Source organism: Vanacampus margaritifer, chromosome 10, assembly GCF_051991255.1.
Source record: "Vanacampus margaritifer isolate UIUO_Vmar chromosome 10, RoL_Vmar_1.0, whole genome shotgun sequence".
NCBI lineage: Eukaryota > Metazoa > Chordata > Actinopteri > Syngnathiformes > Syngnathidae > Vanacampus > Vanacampus margaritifer.
This window is the reverse complement of record NC_135441.1, coordinates 15,077,110-15,095,921: the sequence shown is the minus strand read 5'-3', so window position 1 is coordinate 15,095,921 and position 18,812 is coordinate 15,077,110. Positions and strand designations below refer to the sequence as shown.

General features: G+C 39.8%; 1 protein-coding gene across 3 annotated transcripts in view; it reads right to left on the bottom strand.

The window, feature by feature from the left end:
• Positions 1 to 8,379: 8,379 nt before the first annotated feature.
• The window catches only part of jakmip1 (janus kinase and microtubule interacting protein 1), a 32,254-nt gene continuing 21,821 nt past the window's right edge, over positions 8,380 to 18,812 (bottom strand). For 2 of the 3 annotated variants that reach the window (XM_077577535.1, XM_077577534.1), the window contains exons 4-17: positions 17,991 to 18,794; positions 16,045 to 16,473; positions 14,644 to 15,966; positions 14,402 to 14,557; positions 14,168 to 14,284; positions 13,982 to 14,101; positions 13,837 to 13,893; positions 13,294 to 13,752; positions 12,218 to 12,427; positions 11,433 to 12,144; positions 11,159 to 11,289; positions 10,199 to 10,252; positions 9,848 to 9,994; positions 8,380 to 9,724 (exon numbers count right to left, since the gene is read on the bottom strand). In XM_077577535.1, the coding sequence (XP_077433661.1) occupies positions 9,866 to 9,994; positions 10,199 to 10,252; positions 11,159 to 11,289; positions 11,433 to 12,144; positions 12,218 to 12,427; positions 13,294 to 13,752; positions 13,837 to 13,893; positions 13,982 to 14,101; positions 14,168 to 14,284; positions 14,402 to 14,557; positions 14,644 to 15,966; positions 16,045 to 16,473; positions 17,991 to 18,794 (4,701 nt within the window). In that variant the 3' untranslated portion in view covers positions 8,380 to 9,724; positions 9,848 to 9,865. The remainder of the gene's footprint in view (positions 9,725 to 9,847; positions 9,995 to 10,198; positions 10,253 to 11,158; positions 11,290 to 11,432; positions 12,145 to 12,217; positions 12,428 to 13,293; positions 13,753 to 13,836; positions 13,894 to 13,981; positions 14,102 to 14,167; positions 14,285 to 14,401; positions 14,558 to 14,643; positions 15,967 to 16,044; positions 16,474 to 17,990; positions 18,795 to 18,812) is intronic. The other variant, XM_077577536.1, reaches the window with a different exon arrangement.

Genomic DNA, 18,812 nt, shown 5'->3' with positions numbered 1-18,812 from the left:
GAGAGAGTGATCTTCCTCTGTTTCCCTGCCTCCTCTCCCCCGCCGCCCCTCCTCTTGCATGAATGTGATCACGTTAGAGAGACTGTATGTCAGCACTGAGAAAGAAAGAGTAAGTGATCAAGAAATGCGAGAGTTTGTATGTAGAGTAAGAGATGCTCCACAGTCCGCAGTATCATAAATGCAGCTACAATAGTACAATTAAGGAACAAACCCCCCAAAAAGAGAGACTTCTGTTAGAAACTTACAGTGGTCAGCCTGCAGTCCGCTTCAGGGTGAAGTCATAAAATGTTTCCCTTTTTTTGTTTTCACTTTTTCTCCTGCTGCCATCCCCCTTTAAAGCAAGAAGAAGGCAATTATCTACTTTCAGGACCAGTGGAAATGGACAGCTCCGCACAACGCACAGCAAGCCAAGTTCCATGGAAAGCTGTTTGTGCTTATTTTTTCATTATTCTTGATAACATGTACTAGTATACGCTTTGTGCTGACCAATAAAACAATTAAGTGCACTAATGACTGTGTCTTATTGGTAACGTTTTTTTCTTCTAATGTGGCAGTGAAGAGCTAAATGTCTTAACTAATTGAATTTTATGTCACTAGTAGCACACAGTTGTCAAATAGCTTTGCCTCACTAGTAACTTGAAGTTGTCCGACTTGTATGGTAAAGTTGTTCAACTAGTGAGGACAAAGACCGTACGGAATGGGCTCTTTGCACAAATCCACTACTTCCTGAACTCAGTACCACTCCTTCATTTTTTTTGTCTTTCATGATTGGACAAACTGATTAATCCAGGTGTGTCTAGCCATTGGCGACGTGGTTACTGAGGTCAGGCACACCTGGATTAATCAGTTTGTCCAATCATGAAAGACAGGAAATGAAGGAGTGGTACTGAGTTCAGGAAGTAGTGGATTTGTGCAAAGAGCCCATTCAAGTCAAACATTTCCTTTGCAAATTGCAATATGTTCTAAGTGCCTACAATAGTTTTGTTTTGTTTTGTATTAATATTGTGTCTGTGGAATGAGAAACAGAAAAACAACAACATTTTTTATTATCCCAGGGGGCTGCCATTTTGTCCTGTACTGCCACCTCCTGTCTTCTGAAATTGATGTCAAAATGGCCACAGGCTCGCCTTGCCAACATCACATGACCAAACCTAGAAAACAGGTGAGCGCCCAGTTTTAGTAATCCCCCTGTGATGCTTGTAGTAGCAAGATTTTAATGTAGGATAATCTGCCCTCCCTGAGGTTGTGTTGACACTCCAGTTGAGGTTTACTGTAACACTGAACACACAACAAAATGAACTACACCCATTGTATATTTAAACACAACAAACAACTTGTTTTATTTAGCTATGTTCCCGAAAATCGCTATCTCAATGCTAACACAGAATGTAAAACCCTATTGATGGGCTAATAAAACATTAGCATCGAGTTCTGGGAGTGATACTTTCAAATAATGAATACTCGCGTATAAACGCTTTAGGAACACATGCAGACAAGTCATATAAAAATACTCACAGATATACAGTATATTCTTCCTGCTCTGTAAAAACAAAAACAAAACGAGTTTTATTCATAAAGTTAAATTTCTTCTACTCTTTTTATCTGTAACTGTGCGTCTCCATGGATGCCCCACACTGCCCCTAAAGGCCAATGTAGGCACAGCGCTTTCTATGGACTTAGCCAAAGTTTTTTCTTTTTTTTCTTTCTTTTTTTTCTGGAGAGCTCAGTATTGTTCATTCGGTACTTTTACCGATTTGACATGTCATCATCATTGCTCTCTGTTTTTATTTATTTTTTATATTTTTTTAATTAAAAAAAATATATATATATTTTGAATGTGGGTGAGAATGTGTATGTGCATGTGTGTGTGTGTGTGCGTGTGAGTGTGTATTCATTAGTTCACCTAAAACCTATTAAAAAATCCGTTCACCTAAATCGAACACTTCCAGCCAGAGTCGTGAGGCCGTCAGGAGACCCGAGGAAGGACCAAAGAAAAGTAAGGAAAGTGAAATCCAGCACCGACCAGACACTTAGCCAAAGTTGACAGCACAAGGAATGTGCAGCCATCCACTCAATACACTACACTGGTGGCCTTGGATAAATATATTTAAAAACTTGGATGATTTCTAATTAAAATTGTTTTATTCATAAGCAGACAAAAATGCAAACTCTCAAGTACACTCACCTCAAACGTAAGTGCTTGGCTAAACGGAGCATACCATATTTAACACCAGAGATCTTCATTGATTGTGTTGACCCTCATGTCAGCTCATCAATACAGTAACACGCAGTAGTGATGATGCCAATCAATGCATCTGCATACATTTGACACGGATCGCATTCCGTTGACCTTTAGCAGAACACTCAACCTGGATTCATCCAGGGGAAAGTGGCACATAACTCGAGAGAGGTGACGTCTAAAAGAGGAACACAAAAAGAGAAGAGGCCGTGCACGTGATGAGAGACGTGATGAGAGACAGAAAAGTAAGATCATCTCATGACGTTCTTCCACTCTATTCTTGGTTTAGAATCGGAGCGCTGACTGCAGAAAATGCCAGAAAAAACGAGCAGCTAAAGGTAATAGAAAGAAAAATGGAGCAGCAGATTAACACAGGCACTGGAGGGCAGAGAAGGAACAATGAAACAATAAAAATGCAGATCAAAGTGGAGAAAACAAGCCGCCTAAAAACACAGAGTGGATAGAGGTGAGGAGGGAAAGTAAACGAATGTCCGATAGGATCTGACTGAGTGTTTGGTTATAAAAGTGAATCTTGGCAGGGGACTGGGATCAATACTTGTGACCATTCACACTTCATGTGGACAAACAGAGCGAAGCCAAAGCAGCACATGAAGGAGATGACGGAGGAAAAGTTAAATGGCTGAGTGGAGGGAAAAAAAATTGTTTGCACAGAAGGGATGGTGGTATGAGTTTATGTGTGTGCGCGTTTTGCAAAGATTTGCATAAACTTGCTACTTTATCACCACCCCTATTGTTTATGATTAATGAGATTAGGGTCGCCTTGGTGTGTGGATTCAAGGCTGTAACAGCTAATTGCTAGGCTGCTCTTAAATTAGAAATGTCTCAAGGTTGAAATCAAAGTGTTTTTCATTAAGACATGTGAGTGAGGGGTGGTAGGGGAATGCGGAGTGGCATCGTTGTTGACGTGAGTTGGGGAGCTTAATGAAGACAAAAGTGCTTCACCACATTTTATGACATCGGGGCATCAATTTCTAATTTGTACTATTCCAATCAGAATTCAATGTGCAGTGGTGCCTTGGGGGACAAATTTACCACTTGTAATTCAAAACACAAAACACATCTTCATTAAAATGATTGGAAAAGCCATTAATCTGGTCAGCCTCACACAAAAAACAAATGTTTTATTATACCTTAAAAAAATAATACAGTAATGACATAATAAAACAGGATATGAATATTTTGTTTGTTTGTTCATTTGAATTCAATGATCATTGTACTGCTCCTTCTGATGTGTGTGCCCTGGTTGCTTGGGGCAGCATGATACTTTCATACACATATAAATGAAGGTGATGGTTACAATCGCTTAGAATAGTCGTTCTATGCAGAGGATCAAGACTATACAGTATGCTTGTGAATATTGTTACACTGTCTGTCTACATGTGTTGCTCCCATTGCTTAAATGATTATAAAACCATGACAAATATGCTATTTGTTAGACCGTCTACAATGTTTTTGCAATGTTTCTTAGCATCAAGCTAAACAGACTAAAGTAACGCTATGTGTTTGTTTTGTAGAACGCACAAATCTCTTTATTTTGACAGTTAATTTCAAGTGGAAATGCAAATAAACAGCTTGAAGCCTCTATTTTAGGGAATTGGTCACGATCTGGCAAACTGTTACCTGTAGTTAAGTGAGTATTACACTCGTGCAGTATTTAATTTTTCTTTCTCACAAGTCTAAGAATTTTTTTTAATCTAATGTACAAAAATACAAATATCTGACTTTAGAAATATAACGATTATCATTTAATTTTATTTAATTAAACCATATGCCATACTAATGTGGTAACAGTTTAAAATGGTGTGTGTATTGCTGAGATGCAAAAAGGGGGAGATTTGACAATGCGGGATATAAAGTATATGGACAGGGGAGGGGGAAGAGGGAGACATGGAGAGAAAAAAATGGTGGTGGTAACACTGTGGAGATGTCAGAATTAAATCACAAGGCGACCAGCTGTAAGCTTAGATAGTGCTCGGCCTCTAAATATAAGGCGCTCTACGCAAGATGGGCTGATACAACACCATGGAAAGATAGGAGGAATATAAATTGGCTCCACTTTGCCATGGGAAGGACGATACTAACCACGTCTCACCATGTGAATTTAAAATCAACTCATCTATAACATGAGAATACAGTAATTTGCAGAGGTTTGGGACGCCATTAGCATTTTTCTTTTCACTTTTGTTAGCAGATATCTGCACACTTCTCAACCAACAATAGACTAAGTAGACACCAATACTGATGCTAATATCGGCTATCGGTGCCGGTTTCTTTGATGGTCCATAATAGTTGATAATTAGGTGTTCGTATTCTGTTCATGCTTTGTATTTCACTGTATAATGTGCTCATATAAGCGTTTATCGATTGTTATGAGTTCTAAATATGACCTAAAGTTGTGCCCATAAATTTACATACCCTAGGGGTGCATACAGATGTGCTAATAGCCTTACATACCTATAGGGCTAAGTAAATTTATGAGTTATTGTATCATAAGTTCACATACGTAAACGTATGAACACGATTGTATGTGTATGTGTACAGTGGCATGTTCCAGACGGAAATGCACTTTTTCTACTCGGAAGTAATTTGCAGCCGTTTGTGTGTTGTGGAGATGAAACTGATAGCTCCATGCAACTGTAAGTTTCATCAGCTTTGGGGTTAATATGTTTGTTTCTACATGATTTGTCTAATTAGTGCTGCCGCCATTCTTGTTTGAACTAGCAGTCATCTAAAACAGCTGAGTGAGCTGCCTCTAAATACGCTTTGTAAATTAAAGTGGTTGTGTTTCTTTCTGTACAGTATTGTAATAAGGATTACTAATGAAATGCGCTCTTTGCACAAATCCACTACTTCCTGAACTCTATAACACTCCTTCATTTCCTGTCTTTCATGATTGGATAAACTGATTAATCCAGGTGTGTCAGGCCATTGTCGTTGTGGTTACTGAGGTCAGGCACACCTGGATTAATCAGTTTGTCCAATCATGAAAGACAGGAAATGAAGGAGTGGTACTGAGTTCAGGAAGTGGATTTGTGCAAAGAGCCCATTAACTTGTTGACAAGCTTGGGGAGTAACGGAATACATGTACCGTTGTTATGTAATCAGATTGCTTTTTTTTTTTTTTTTTTTTTACTGTATTCCATTACAGTTACAGGAAAAAACATGTCATCAGATTACAGGTACATTTATCAAAAATGGGGATTACTTCGAGGGATCACAATTTCTATGATGAGAGAGAGTGCGAAAGACATGTCGGGGAGGTGGGAACGAACGAACTGACTAGTCGTGTCCTCCAAACGCGGGCAGTTTGAAAAACTTCATGGACGGGAGGAGGAAATGGCTACCGGTGTTCACTGGAATTTACTCGGAGCGAAAGTATGAGATGAGAGTCCAGCGGCATGCTACGCGCTGTAGCTTCTTGCTAGCTAGCTTGCTAGCCTACAACCATAATGTGAGTTACACCTTCCAAATAAATCTTCCTCCCACTATATAATATAATATATAATTCTAAATAGTCATAACTAAATCAGAACAGTTGTAATTAAATATAAAGAAATATTCTGTTTCACTATGTATCTGTGAGGTGTGGTTGCTTTCAGTGACAGTTTGAAAACAGCATCTGGCCTTCAATCAATCACTCAATCAATAGCCTACATGCTTTTTAATTACACTAGGATTTTTGTAGGCTGCCCGGGTCCCTGTCACCCGCAAATAGCAGGGGCACAATGTATAGAATATATATTGTGGTGATATTTATTTTTATTTTGTCTTCATGAGCATACTCAATATTGGAGTAATCCAAAAGTAATCCAGTTACATTACTTTAATATTATGGTACTTGGATTACGTTACTACATTTTTTAGCAGGTAACTTGTAACTGTAATGGATTAACTCTTTGACTGCCAGACGTTTTCAGAAAAGGGATGCCGTGGGTGCCAGCCGATTTTAACTCATTCACTGCCATTGACGGCTATAGACGTCAAAAATTCATTTGAACTACTTCTATTAGTTTAACATTTTTTTCCACTTTTGTTGACAAGAGTATGAAAACCTAAATTTTTTTTAATTGTATATTTAGAACAGATATAAAATTTGTGATTAATCGTGAGTTAACTAGTGAATCTATGCGATTAATTACGATTCAACATTTTAATCGACTGACACCCCTAAAAAAAAAAATTTAAATCACGCGATTAAAATTTGTAATTTTAATTAATTGCATGACTTCAATAGTTAACTCACGATTAATCACAAATTTTATATCTGTTCTAAATATACAATAATTTTTCCCCTAGGTTTTCATACTCTTGTTAACAAAAGTGGAAAAAATGTTAAACTAATTAAAATTGCTCAAATGAATTTTTGACATCTATAGCCGTCAATGGCAGTGAATGAGTTAAGCATTTTGACTGATCTTTCAAGGTCCATAGAAAATTATGTGTTTGGACTATGGAAACACACATAGTACCAAATGAAAGATTGGACTCTCACCTTTCATCAGAAAAAAAAGTTTGTTTCTACCTTATTCCGTTTTTCAGTAATCAACAATAGAAAATGGTTAGTTTCACCTCTGTTTTGAAACAAACGTCTTTGACACTCCTCCATAGGATTTTACTAAACGTTATTTAACGTTTTTGGCAGTCAAAGAGTTAATATTAAAGTTAATCTAGTTAGTTTGAAAAATCCCTATTACAGACAAACTAATTTAGTCACACAAAGTATAATAGTCTCATGGTGTGTACATACTGTCATGTTTGAAGCTTTTTCGTGAGCAAGAACCGTACTGATATCCACTGCACCAGTATATCGGAGACAATCAACTTAAAAAAGTGAGGCTGTGCCCTGGAGGATCCAGAGAGTCCACTCCTTATGCCACCACCTGACCTGTGAGCTGCAAGTGTCAGTGGGAGTGACGGACTGCTTATATTCTCTTTGGCTATGAAAACCTCCTGTCTCTTTGTTTCCCTCTCTTCTCTTTCTCTTTCCCAGAACACCGACCCTATAGAAAACCTGGTGATTACAACTATCAGCATCTCAACACACACGCACACTTGATCATAGTCTGTTTTTCCTTCCATCTTCAACCTCCTGCCTGCATCGCTCTCCATCTCCCATGTCGGCATTATTAACACCCAGCACGAAAAATTAATTAACCCGCAGGCATGAAGTTATGTAAGCAAGCTATGAAAGTGCACATACACACACATACGTGCGCACAAGCAGGGCGGAGGCATATGTCATGAATGTCATGGCGTGTGTGTTAATAATGAAGGTGGGAGTCCCCGGTGAGCGTAATGGGAGTCCCGCAGGGTCCAGCTGAGTTTTGAGTTTTGAAACTTCCTCTTGAATTAGCGCAGTGGCGGACTAATCGTCAAAGCATGGCTACAACATAAACATAAAGTTAGATAGCTTTAGCTTTATTTTTTAATTTAACCAATATACTGTATATTTATTTTTAATGTTTGGTTATTTTTAAATAAAATCGGATTTTATCACATTATATGAAGTAGCCATTTGTTGTTATATTTTGCATGAATTTTTATCTACACACTTTAAGTCATAAATCAAAAGGGAAAAAAAACATGGATTTTTTTTTAATGTATGTCGTAAATCGTTAGTGTCTCTGAGTCTAAACTGCAGAAGACTTCATTTAAGATTTACTCGATTTTGCATGTGCTATTGGATTAATTTAGTGAGAGGTGAAAGATGAAGAGCATCAGAGGAAGAAAAAGGTCACAAAGGTAGAAGAAGTTTCGGTGAGCTAAGCACCTTACGCCTCAACTTGAGTTAACAAACCCAGTGGAGCATTTCCTGCTGAGCATCAGCACTTGACCAAACCGAAAGTGTCGAGCACAGCAGGTGATTCATAAGCAGATTTTGACACTGCTGTTTTAGATACAATTTTCACCGAATGTAGAGAAGAGCAATTCTTTGCCCTTGGTTTTTATTTCTAAATTAGCACCATTACACCATTTGCGGTGCTACACACATATTAGTGTTCGCTATAAACTGCACATTAAAAGTGAAAACCAGGTGTTCAAACTAAGACCCATGGACCCATTGTGGGCCGCCTCCTGCTTATTGGCAAACTATATGTCAATTACCACAATCACAAATACAAAGTAAAATTTGGCATGGCCAACATTGAAGGGTAGGAAGGCAGTGTGAAAGGTGTGGGTACAAATTAGTATTTAAAATAGTCAATTGTTTTTTACATACAGCTTTTCTCAATATTAAAAGATGCAGAAAAAAGTGTTTGTTTGTTCTTTGCAAATTAGATACAGCGGTGCCTCTGACAAATAAAAAAAAAAAACTTTTGCAATGTTTTTTTTTATTAAAAAAAATAGCACTACATAACATTGTACTGTATAAAAACATACAGTGTGACATAATCTAATTCTTGACACTTTTTGCTTCCATTCATTTAGCTTGACAAACTGGGTTATGAGTTAAAAGCAGTTTCAAGCATTTTTTATTTTACTATTATTATTTTTTAGAATTGTTCACTATCCAAAGTGCTGCTTGTTATGAGGTGAGTTGAGTAGAGTTCACACACCACTCTTATCTGACATTTTTTTCCTCACAATTCAAATAAATGTTGGTTCCTTCACATCAAGCCCCAAACACTTTACTGACATAAAACATTTATACTCTGTACACTGTGAGGTGTCAATGGCTAGTAAACAATATTGATCGCTGATAGAAAAATACATTTGCTGCACCGTTGTTACTCTACACCCGTATAGAAGTGGCAAAAACATGTTAAGTGAATTTTCAGAAACAAGGAAGGTACCGTGTAGTGAGCAAACATGACATCTGATTGATCTTTTATACAGGGTTGTGTGCAAAATACTGAAAAACTCAAATGGAGTCTGTTTTATGTCTTTGGAGTCCAGTGTCCTTGTTCATTTTTGGCTTTGTTGGGTAAAAATGTGAGTGAGGTGAGAGCCTCAGATTGAAGCGCATGATGCAGTTTGCTTTCATAGAGAAGAAAAAACTCATCTTGAGTGTCACCACATCCGGAGGCAGCAGCAGCAGCAGCAGCAGAGCGAATTATTAAGACACATGATGTCCGTCTGTGCTGATCACAGTGTAAACATGTGCGGCAGACTCCCAACATTTCCCGGTAAGTCTTTGATGACCGTGTTTGGATTTTGCAAGGATGTGATCCATTTTTGTGGAGGATTTAAGAGAGTGGCTGTAAAAGATCAGCTGTTAAATCCAGCAAAAGTCCCTTCCAATCAAATATGCTGACATTTATTGTCACCTGTGTTTACGCAAACTGTGGAAAGGATCCTACACCTTCTTTTTCGGTCTTCATTGAATCACTTTGAGGTCCAGTGTCCAGCAACATGTCCCCAAGATGCTCATTGGATGGTCAAGAACATGTGACAGTGTTATTGGTGAGTTGGCCTGATGCGATGACATCATCACCCTTGTGATGCTAGGATGCTGTTTGAGGGCTGCAAGTAAAGAAAGCAATACAATAAATTAGTTTTTTTTTTTTAAGTTAATTTCTCCAGACAAGTGAGAACATCTGAGTCACAAAAATGTATGCACTTGTATTTGTAGTTTTACATTCTTACATGATGAAGCCAAGATGGTTACGGGTCACCCGTGCAAGCTGGAGGCATATACAGAGTGTGTACTCTGTTTGAATTCAGCCCATTGGATCCCAGTGTTTGGACGCCGATCTCAACTGGGTAAATCAGTTCCACGCTTTCCAGGACACACTGTAAAACATACAGTTCAAATACTATGGCTTGTTCATATGCTACTGAGTGGCTGGGTTTTTTTTTTGGCACACAGAGTGATGATGTAGCATTTCATTCAAAATCTGGAACATTGGGATAATGGATAAATGAACCCCACATTCAAAGAAAAGAACCATTTTAATTACGTAAAAAAATAAAGGGAAAAAACAATGATTCACACACCTTGGTGCATGCTGAGCTCATCACAGACTTGTAGAAATTCCCATCCACAAACACCTGAAAGCACAGGAATTTGTGAGCTTACATATTGTCAACCATTCTCCTTTAGTACAAACCTGGCTATTATTGTACTGACAACTGTATTTTGATGCACGTGTATTTCAAAATCCCATTACACCAGTCGTCCTCAAGTTATATAGCGCCTTAAAAATTTGATATTGCAAGCCAACACTATGCACAGTTTCTGGATTTACGTTGTGCTTAAACATGGGGTGTTGGAAAACTGAAAAAAAATATTCAATTAAAATGTACGGAAGAATATTGCATTCACTTAAAAAAAAAAAAATCCTTTTTCATGACAACATTTTTGGGGGGAGCTTTGTTTTTTTGTGTAATTTTTTTAATTTTCAGTTTTTCTGATTTCCCCCCGTTTTATTGCATATTTTTCGGGGAAAAAACAAACAGAAAAACAGAGCACCAGCTTCTGTGTTTTAGCTTAATTTTTTTCCTTTTTTTTTTGGGAGGGGGGGGGGTATTTTTTTAGAAGTTTTACTGAATAATCCACCCACCCCCGTTGTCGGAATTGTTTTTATGGCAGAAAGAAAATATTCAGTAAAACAGAAAAAAAAATATTCAGAAAAACAGAAAAAAAAACAAAGCTCCCCCCAAAAATTTGTCAGAAAAACAGGTTTTGTTTCAAGTTAATGCAATACATAAAAAAATAAAATCACCAAAATAAATGTTTGAAAACAAACATTTCTAAAAGGTAAATTCAACATAACTGTGCTCCACTTGATTTGACTTTTTTTTAAATCCACCATTACAGAATTAAGCATTTAATTCAGTAATTCTTTCACAGACCACTAGAGGGAGCCCACATAAACATCATTAAATAACCACATTAAATAATGCAATTACACCTAAACAAGTGTCTTCTGTCAGATTAAAGTATATTGTGCCTACCCTGTAACCGTACACAAAGGTGCCATGACTGCAGCCCAGCTCATCCAGAGGAGGCCTTTCCCAGCCAATCAGGAGGCTGCTCTGACCCACTCGTTTGATGACCTCCACGGCCCGCACCTCGGCTGGAGCGTCTAGAGAACATCACACATAAGTCAAGGACAGCAACAAACAGTGTGCAGACAGTCCTATATATTTTACTTTCATTTTTCTCATAACAGTTGACTGAGGGGGGAAAAAATGCACAAGTCATGAGATTACCTCCACCAAGCATTACCTGGCTTGGGTCTTGAAGGTCTCATCTTCTCTGGAGCAACATGGCACTTATTTGATGATCTCTCAGGAGATTGTTGAGCAGAATGCGACTTGAACGTAGTGAATTCTCGGCCGTCGCATGCAGGAGGATCAGCACCATTAGGTTTTATCACCCTGCTGAAAACATCAGCTTTGTGGGCAGTCGCTTTAGTCGGGGCAGTTGTGTCTGAGGCAGTGCTTTTGAGATTTGTGTCAGAACACATGAAGACACCGGAGTCAGTACTTTTAGAGGTCATTAATGGAGAGCAAGTGGAATGTTCAGCACCAGCCACGTCAGGAGAAATGTGCCTTTTTGGCTTTAGGGACGTCGGTACATTGGAGTCACTGCTTGAGGTGGAGTTGCTTTTGCTTGAAGCAGCAGTGCTAATCAGTGAGTTAGCAGAAGAGCTTGTGGCGGACGCGGCTTCTTTAGACTGACGGTTCGCCCACAAATGAGGTGCAAATGACATGTGAGCACATCTTGCGGTGACTGCGTTAAAAAGTGTTGTTGGCTGACTTTTTGGAACAGGTGGGGTTGTCACTGGTGACGTGCTTGGGAGAGAGCAGAGTGGGAGGGCACCACTAGGTGGCGTAATAACGCCGAAGCCCTGCAGCTTTTTCTGTGAAGACGGGTTCGGGGATGCAGGAGCTGAGAATGACGATCGTGTGGAATTCTCTACTCTTCCCACCACGGCCTTGGAATTAAACCAGAAACAAGAGTTTGACATTATGAATTCAATCTGATGAAATAGTAACTCTAGAGCTTACCTTAGAGCTACTCAGCAAAGTCTGCTGTAGCTGCTCTTGGAGGTTGAGGATCTTCTCAGGACTGCTCAGTGTCCTGCTCACACTGACATGGTCCGCCGAGAGTGGAGATGCAGGACTCGGATTAGCTCTGTACACGTTGGATGGACCCGGGCATGACTCAGGTCTTATATCCAGAGATCTTTTTTCAGGTTTGGCAGTAAAAGATGAAAGCTGTGCAGGTAAAAAAAGAAAACACTTTTGAATTTTCTTAAAGACAAAAATTGGTCAATAATGTTATTTGTCAAGTTTTTTCAGTGATGTTCCTTAAAGGGGAAGACAACCCACCCCAAAATTCTTGCCAATATGTTCTTTGCAGTCCCACTAGTCTAAGTACGATATTCTGATTAATATTGCGCAAAATCCAGCAGTATTGATCAATATTAGAAGGCGGCCATTTTGACACTTGTTGTCGAGTGAAAATGATCACAGCTCGGCTTCAGAAAATAGGTAAGCTGTGATTGGTCGTTGCCTGAACCCTGAGCAACAGTGATGTCATCTTCAGTCGACAGCAAGTGGCAAAATGGCCGTGCCCTGAGATGGATTAAAATGGCTGGATTTTACTTCGTAACTCATATTCCAAAAATGTCAAATGAATCAGAATGTCAGGTTTAAACTAGTGGTGTCACATATAACATTATTGTCAAGAAAGGTTTTTTGGTTGAATTCCACTTTAATAGCAAAAATCAGTAAGTAATTGATGCCCCCCAAAGTGTTTTTAATCGCTTATAGAGTCCACAAGATGGCAGCAAAGCATTTTTTCTATTAGACACGATAATGGCCAGACTAAATGAAGATCCTCCCATCATTCAACATACTTCCCAAGCATTAAAGAGATACTTGACGCTTTGAGACAAAGGTATTAATTTTTCATGAAAAATATTGCAGTTATCACATTAATTCTAGACAAAATATGATCTTCTTACTGTTGAAAATAGCTCATTGAGTCAAGTATCCCTTTAGGATGCAGCATAAAGCCACAGAAATATGTTTATACAAGACATGACTCTATTTAAAAAAAGAAAAAAAAAAGGTCTTACAATGGTTTGTTCGGCACTCTGAACTTCTTTCACAGGTTCAGATGAGGGTGGCACCCGGTTGTCCTTTTGCACGGTTGGCACAGGTGAGTTGGCATTTTGCTTCCTTCTTAAAGTGACATCACAACTGCAGTCAGCGACGTTTGTCGTTGACTCTCCCAAAGGGTGTTTTCCTCTTTTCTGTTCTCTGCATTGTTTGCAGGACTCATTCTGCGTGTGTCCACTTGTGTAGTTGTGGAATTGGGAAACAAATCCTGGCACGAGCCCACTCTCCTGGCTCTTTGCGACGCTTCCAGGTGCGAATGCAGCGGCGTACTCAAGCAGTACGGAGTCTGCGAGCAGCTCATCGGCCCGCCGTGTGAGCGTAGAATCCGCAACGCCGCGCCCGTGCAAGGCTTTCATCATCCGTGCCAATAAACTGTTTCTCTCTTGACATTTTAGCACCAGGCAGGAAAGCTTGGCCTGTGATTGGATGATACATCTGTGAGTCATTATCTCGTAATGACAAAAGTAGATTCTGTTAAAGCTACGCAAGACTTTCCTCACCTTTAAAGGAACTACGTCAACATCAGTTTGGCTCCTCGTTTTTTGAAGTGCATCATACTAGAAACAAAAACAAATACTGTCACATGTATGCCATAAACTGTATTAGACTGTAGATTGAGACTAAAATCACATGACATTTGCCCACCTTGGCTCGTACGTCATTGTAACGTGTGCGGAGGGACATGAGAGCGCTGAGGTCATCTTTGTTGTCCCGCCCCTTTTTTAGAGCAATATACTCAGCGTTCAGCTCCTCTAGTGCCACCGTCTATGGGGAGTCAGACACACCTCATAAACAAATACCAATCAGCAAAGCAAACCAGTTCTATGTTACCTTAGCTTTGAGCTGAGCTGTGAGGATGTTTTGTTGGTCCTCAATTTGTGACTTTAATGACAGAGAAGCAGACTTTTCTATGGAGAGGATGGACATTTTGCTTTGCAACTCTTTCACCTGGAACAATCAACAGTTTTGACTTGCAGAACTTCGGAACTAGAAGAGATGCCTTTCAATAAATAAATTATATATATATATATATATTTTTAAATATATACAATGTAGTACTCCAACCTGTGTGGTAAGATGTCCATTTTCCTTACAGATCTTTTCTGTTTGACTGACGACATCTGTCAGTCTCTTCACCTCATCACCTGCTAGAGACGCTTTCCTCTCTGCATTTTCCCTCCTGGCTTCTGATTGGCTCAACCGCACGTGGAGCTGTGTGGTCTGCCCATATGTAATGTACACAAAAACACACGTTAATATTCTAGTCTAAATGTGTATGAGGAGAAAACATGTTGTTTTAAACAGACCTCTGCATGTCTTTGGTCCAGTTCTTGTTGTGACTTCTTCAGTTCTCCTCTGACAATTTCAATCTCCTTCATCAGTTTGTTTTCCTCTTGACTCTTCATCTTGTGTGACGTCCAATCATTAGCTGTGTTGTATTGCGTGTGACTGTCAGGGTAAGTTTGTTGGCCACTTATTTGTTCTCTTTGAGACTGAGCTAATTTCTTTATCTGTGCTTCCTCCTGTTTCAAACATCTGACTGAATGTTCAATTCTTTCTTTTTCATCCTTCAAACTGTTAATTGACTTTAGCAGCCCGTCGCAGTCTCCTTGTAAATGATAACACTGTTGATTCTTTGCCGTTGACTCTTGGAGAGAATCTTTTAGTTTGTCACGTTCCTTTTTCAAAGCAAGCACTCTATTGCTTAATTGTTCCTTTTCTTTCTCTAAATGTTGCACTGTCTGTGCAATTTCTTTGACCTCCACCTCCAGTTTGGCCTTTTCTCTTTCAAGGTCCGCGAAAGAATCAGCGAGCTTCTCTTTCTTTTCTTTCAGACCACTCACAGACTTCGATAGACGAATTTGCACATCCTTCAGACCACTGACCACCCGGATTATTTGCTCCCTCTCCTGCTTAAGACCATCCAGAGATCGAGCCATCCCATCCTTCTCCTCTTTGAGCGCCCAAATAGTCCGAGTTAAGTGCTGTTTTTCTTCAGTCTGTGTTTGGAGTGACGCAAAGACTTCCCTTTGTTCCTTTCTGAGAGTTACTATGCGGCCACATAACTGCCCTTGCTCAGTTTTTAGGCTCTGGATGGACTTGGTGAGTTGTTCTACTTGATCATTAAGTGACTTCACCACAAATGTACTCTTGTGTTGACCGGACAGCAATGGCGGTCCCATCAAACTAGCCAAACATTCTTCTGGGTTGTTTTCTTCACATCTTCCTGACATACTCTTATTTTGTAGTAGAGATCCACATTCTACGCCCGTTTGTTCATCACAATCCTCACGCTCTTCTAACCTTTGCCGCAGCTCCATGATTGTGTTGAGATCATCCTCAGTCTTTCTGGTGAGTTCTGTGATAAGACAACATTGCTCTTGCTTCTCCTGCTCCAGATTAGCTTTGTCTTCCTCCAGACAAAAAACGCTCGCCCTCGTCTCAGATCGCTCGCTCTTTATTTCTTCCTCGTTGAGCTCAATATGAGCCAGCAGCTCCTCAATGCGCAGAGCCAAAGCTCGGTTCTCCCGATTGAGGGCACGGAGAAGGCCGTGGTGGTCGGTGACATCATCTTGGTCGGGAGATGATTGGCAAGCGTCAGCCCCATTACTGGTTAATGTTGCGCTAAACTGAATACAAAACAACAGCACTGAGTTAGTTATGTTTTTTTTTTTAATCAATACATACAGTATGTGGGACTACAATACCTTTTGTAAAAAAGACTCCTGCTTCTCCTCTCTTTGGTTCCTGAGTTGTAGTTTCAGTTGCACATTCTCCTGAGCCAAAACCTGCAGCTGCTGCTTTGATTGCTGAAGGGTGGCCTCCATTTGCTCACATTGCTCTCTGATACCCTCCAGATCCTCGCCTAAACCTAAGCTCCTGTACGCCTCCCTCAGGGCTTCGGATTCTTCGCTGTGTGCGTCCTCCACATTGAAGCCCACGGGGGAGCTCCACTCTTCTATCGTCTCGGAAGCCAAGTTGAGGGTTTGGAGACTGAGCTGAGGAAAAATGGTCTTTTTGGATGGATACAGAGGCTCATGTTTGCCAGTAGTGGTGGGAGCTTGTGTGGCACTCTTGGAAGTCGCTGCTGCAGCCTGGTGGTGGACAGATGAAAACGCGTCTTGCAAATCCATTACCTTGCAAGGCAAAAAGAACACATAATTAGAGGAGTAAATTGTGCTTTAATGTGCCAAGATGAAAACTGTTCCAATACTACATTATCTAAATTTTGAAATAAGTAACTAACCATCCATTTTCTATTGTTTTTGTTCTCATTTGGGTTGCCACTGAGCTGGAGCCTATTGAATTAGGGCAGGAGTCGGCAACCTTTACTGTCAAAAGAGCCATTTTAGACCAAATAAATAAAAAAAATATCTGTCGGGAGACACAAAACATTTGAACATTGTGATGAAGGAAACCGTGTGTTCGAGGAAACCGTGTGTTCGTGATAACCTAATATACTGAGGGCCCGAGAGCTCATTAGAGCTGCACTATAACAGAAAAATATGCAGCATCCAATACTTTTTTCATTTTTGTTCTACTTTTCGTCTTCCGTTTTGGGATTTTATTTATTTTGAAATTTGTCATAAATTTTTTGAATTTTCTGCCTTTCTGTGAAATTTCCTACATTTTTGACAATTTTGTGTACATTGTATGGTAATTTTCTGGATTTTTTTTCTTCTTTTTCTTTTACATTTTATGGTTACTTCTTGAAGATTTTCTTTCCTGCCTTTTCTTAAATCATTTTTTGACTTTTTGGGGGGGGCAATTTTGTGGACATTTCATGGTACCGGTAATTTTTAGGATTTCTTCTTTTGTTTTTGGACATTTTAAAGTTACTTTTCAAACATTTTCTTTTCTGCCTTTTTACAAATACATTTTCTGACTGTTCGGGAAATTTCGTGGACATTTAATGGTAATTTTTTTTGCTTTTCCTATTTCTTTTCAGACATTTTATGGTCACTTTTAGGTAATATTTTCATCTACCTTTTGTTTATTTTTTTCCTGACAACTTAAAAATGTATCTACCGGTAAATCATAAATTTATTTATAGAATATTTTATCTAAAAATATAATAAATGTAAAAAATATATATTCATTTATACTTTTTTTTTTTTTAATTATTTTAAAGAGATCCCCAGGGAGTCACATGAGAGGGACTAAAGAGCCAAATGTGGCTCCAGAGCCGCAGGTTGCAGACCCCTCACCTAGGGTGACTGACTCTGGAATGGCCGCCAGTCAGTCACAGGGCACAGTAGACAAGCAACTATTCAGACTTAAATTCACACCTATGGGACCTTTAGAGTCTTCAATTGACCTATTCTGCATGTTTTTAGGATGTGAGAGTAAGAAATAAAACCCACACAAGCATGGGGAGAACAATTGTGCATGTTTAGTTAACTGAAGACTGTAAATTGTCCTTAGCTGTCAATATGAATGCTTGTTTGTCTATGCAGTATATGGAAATAAATGTTTTGTTGCCCAAAAGTCAGCTGGGATAGGCTCGAACACACCCGCAACTTGAGCTATATAGAAAAATAACAAATGTAATTTAACACAAAAATGATTTACAGTCAATAACAACACTCAATCCTAGCTGAGCCAAGCGTGTTTGTATTACTTGTGAAGAAGAAAGCACACAAAAATCAGGCACCTTTTCAGAGCTTCCTTCTGCAATTGTACCAACGTCCAAGGCACCAGAGCAAACATCAGCACAGATTGCAGATGACTGGCTGGGAATTTGTTCGGTGGAATCCTTAAGATCATGTTTGAGTCTGTTGTTTTCCACTCTTAGCTCTTCCACTTCCTTAGTCAGGGCACTTTCAGACAAATGCAGCTGTTGTAGCTCGACCTTCATCTCCTCCACCTTGCAGCTCAGGAAAAGGCCGTTCTCATGGGCCTCTTGGAGCTGCTCTATCCGCCTCCTATGTTCAGTCATCCCACTTTCCTCTCTCTCCAGCAGCACCCTGAGATCCTCCTGAAGGGTCACGATGAAACTTTGTAACCTGACCTCATTTGAGGTCACTTTGTTGTCTTTACTCCATTCGTTTTCAGTTGTCCCGTTGTCCTCCTCCTGCCTTCCATCTCGCCGTCCTCCATCGTTTGTCTGCCATTGCCTCCTTCTGCCTTCATTTTTCTCTTCTTCACCTTCACACTCCTCTCTCGCACCTGGCTCCTTCCGCTGTGCTTCGATCCTGGGCACGATTCGGACCGCACTCAAAGCTGAGACGTCAGTGGCCGCACTCACGGTCATGTCCAGTAGCTGCTTTTCTAAAGCGTAGATGCGCTTTTGCAGACTCTCCTCTCTGTCCCTCGCCAGGCTGAGCTTGTGGCGGAGTTGTTGTTTTAAGTTGTCAAAGTATCGGGATTGGCGACCCGACTCATCCTCTTTGGCCTTCAGCTGTTTCTGACAGCGCTGCAGTTGCTCTCGCCATACGCGTTCCACTTCGTCACGAGGCTGGGCAGAATATTAGTT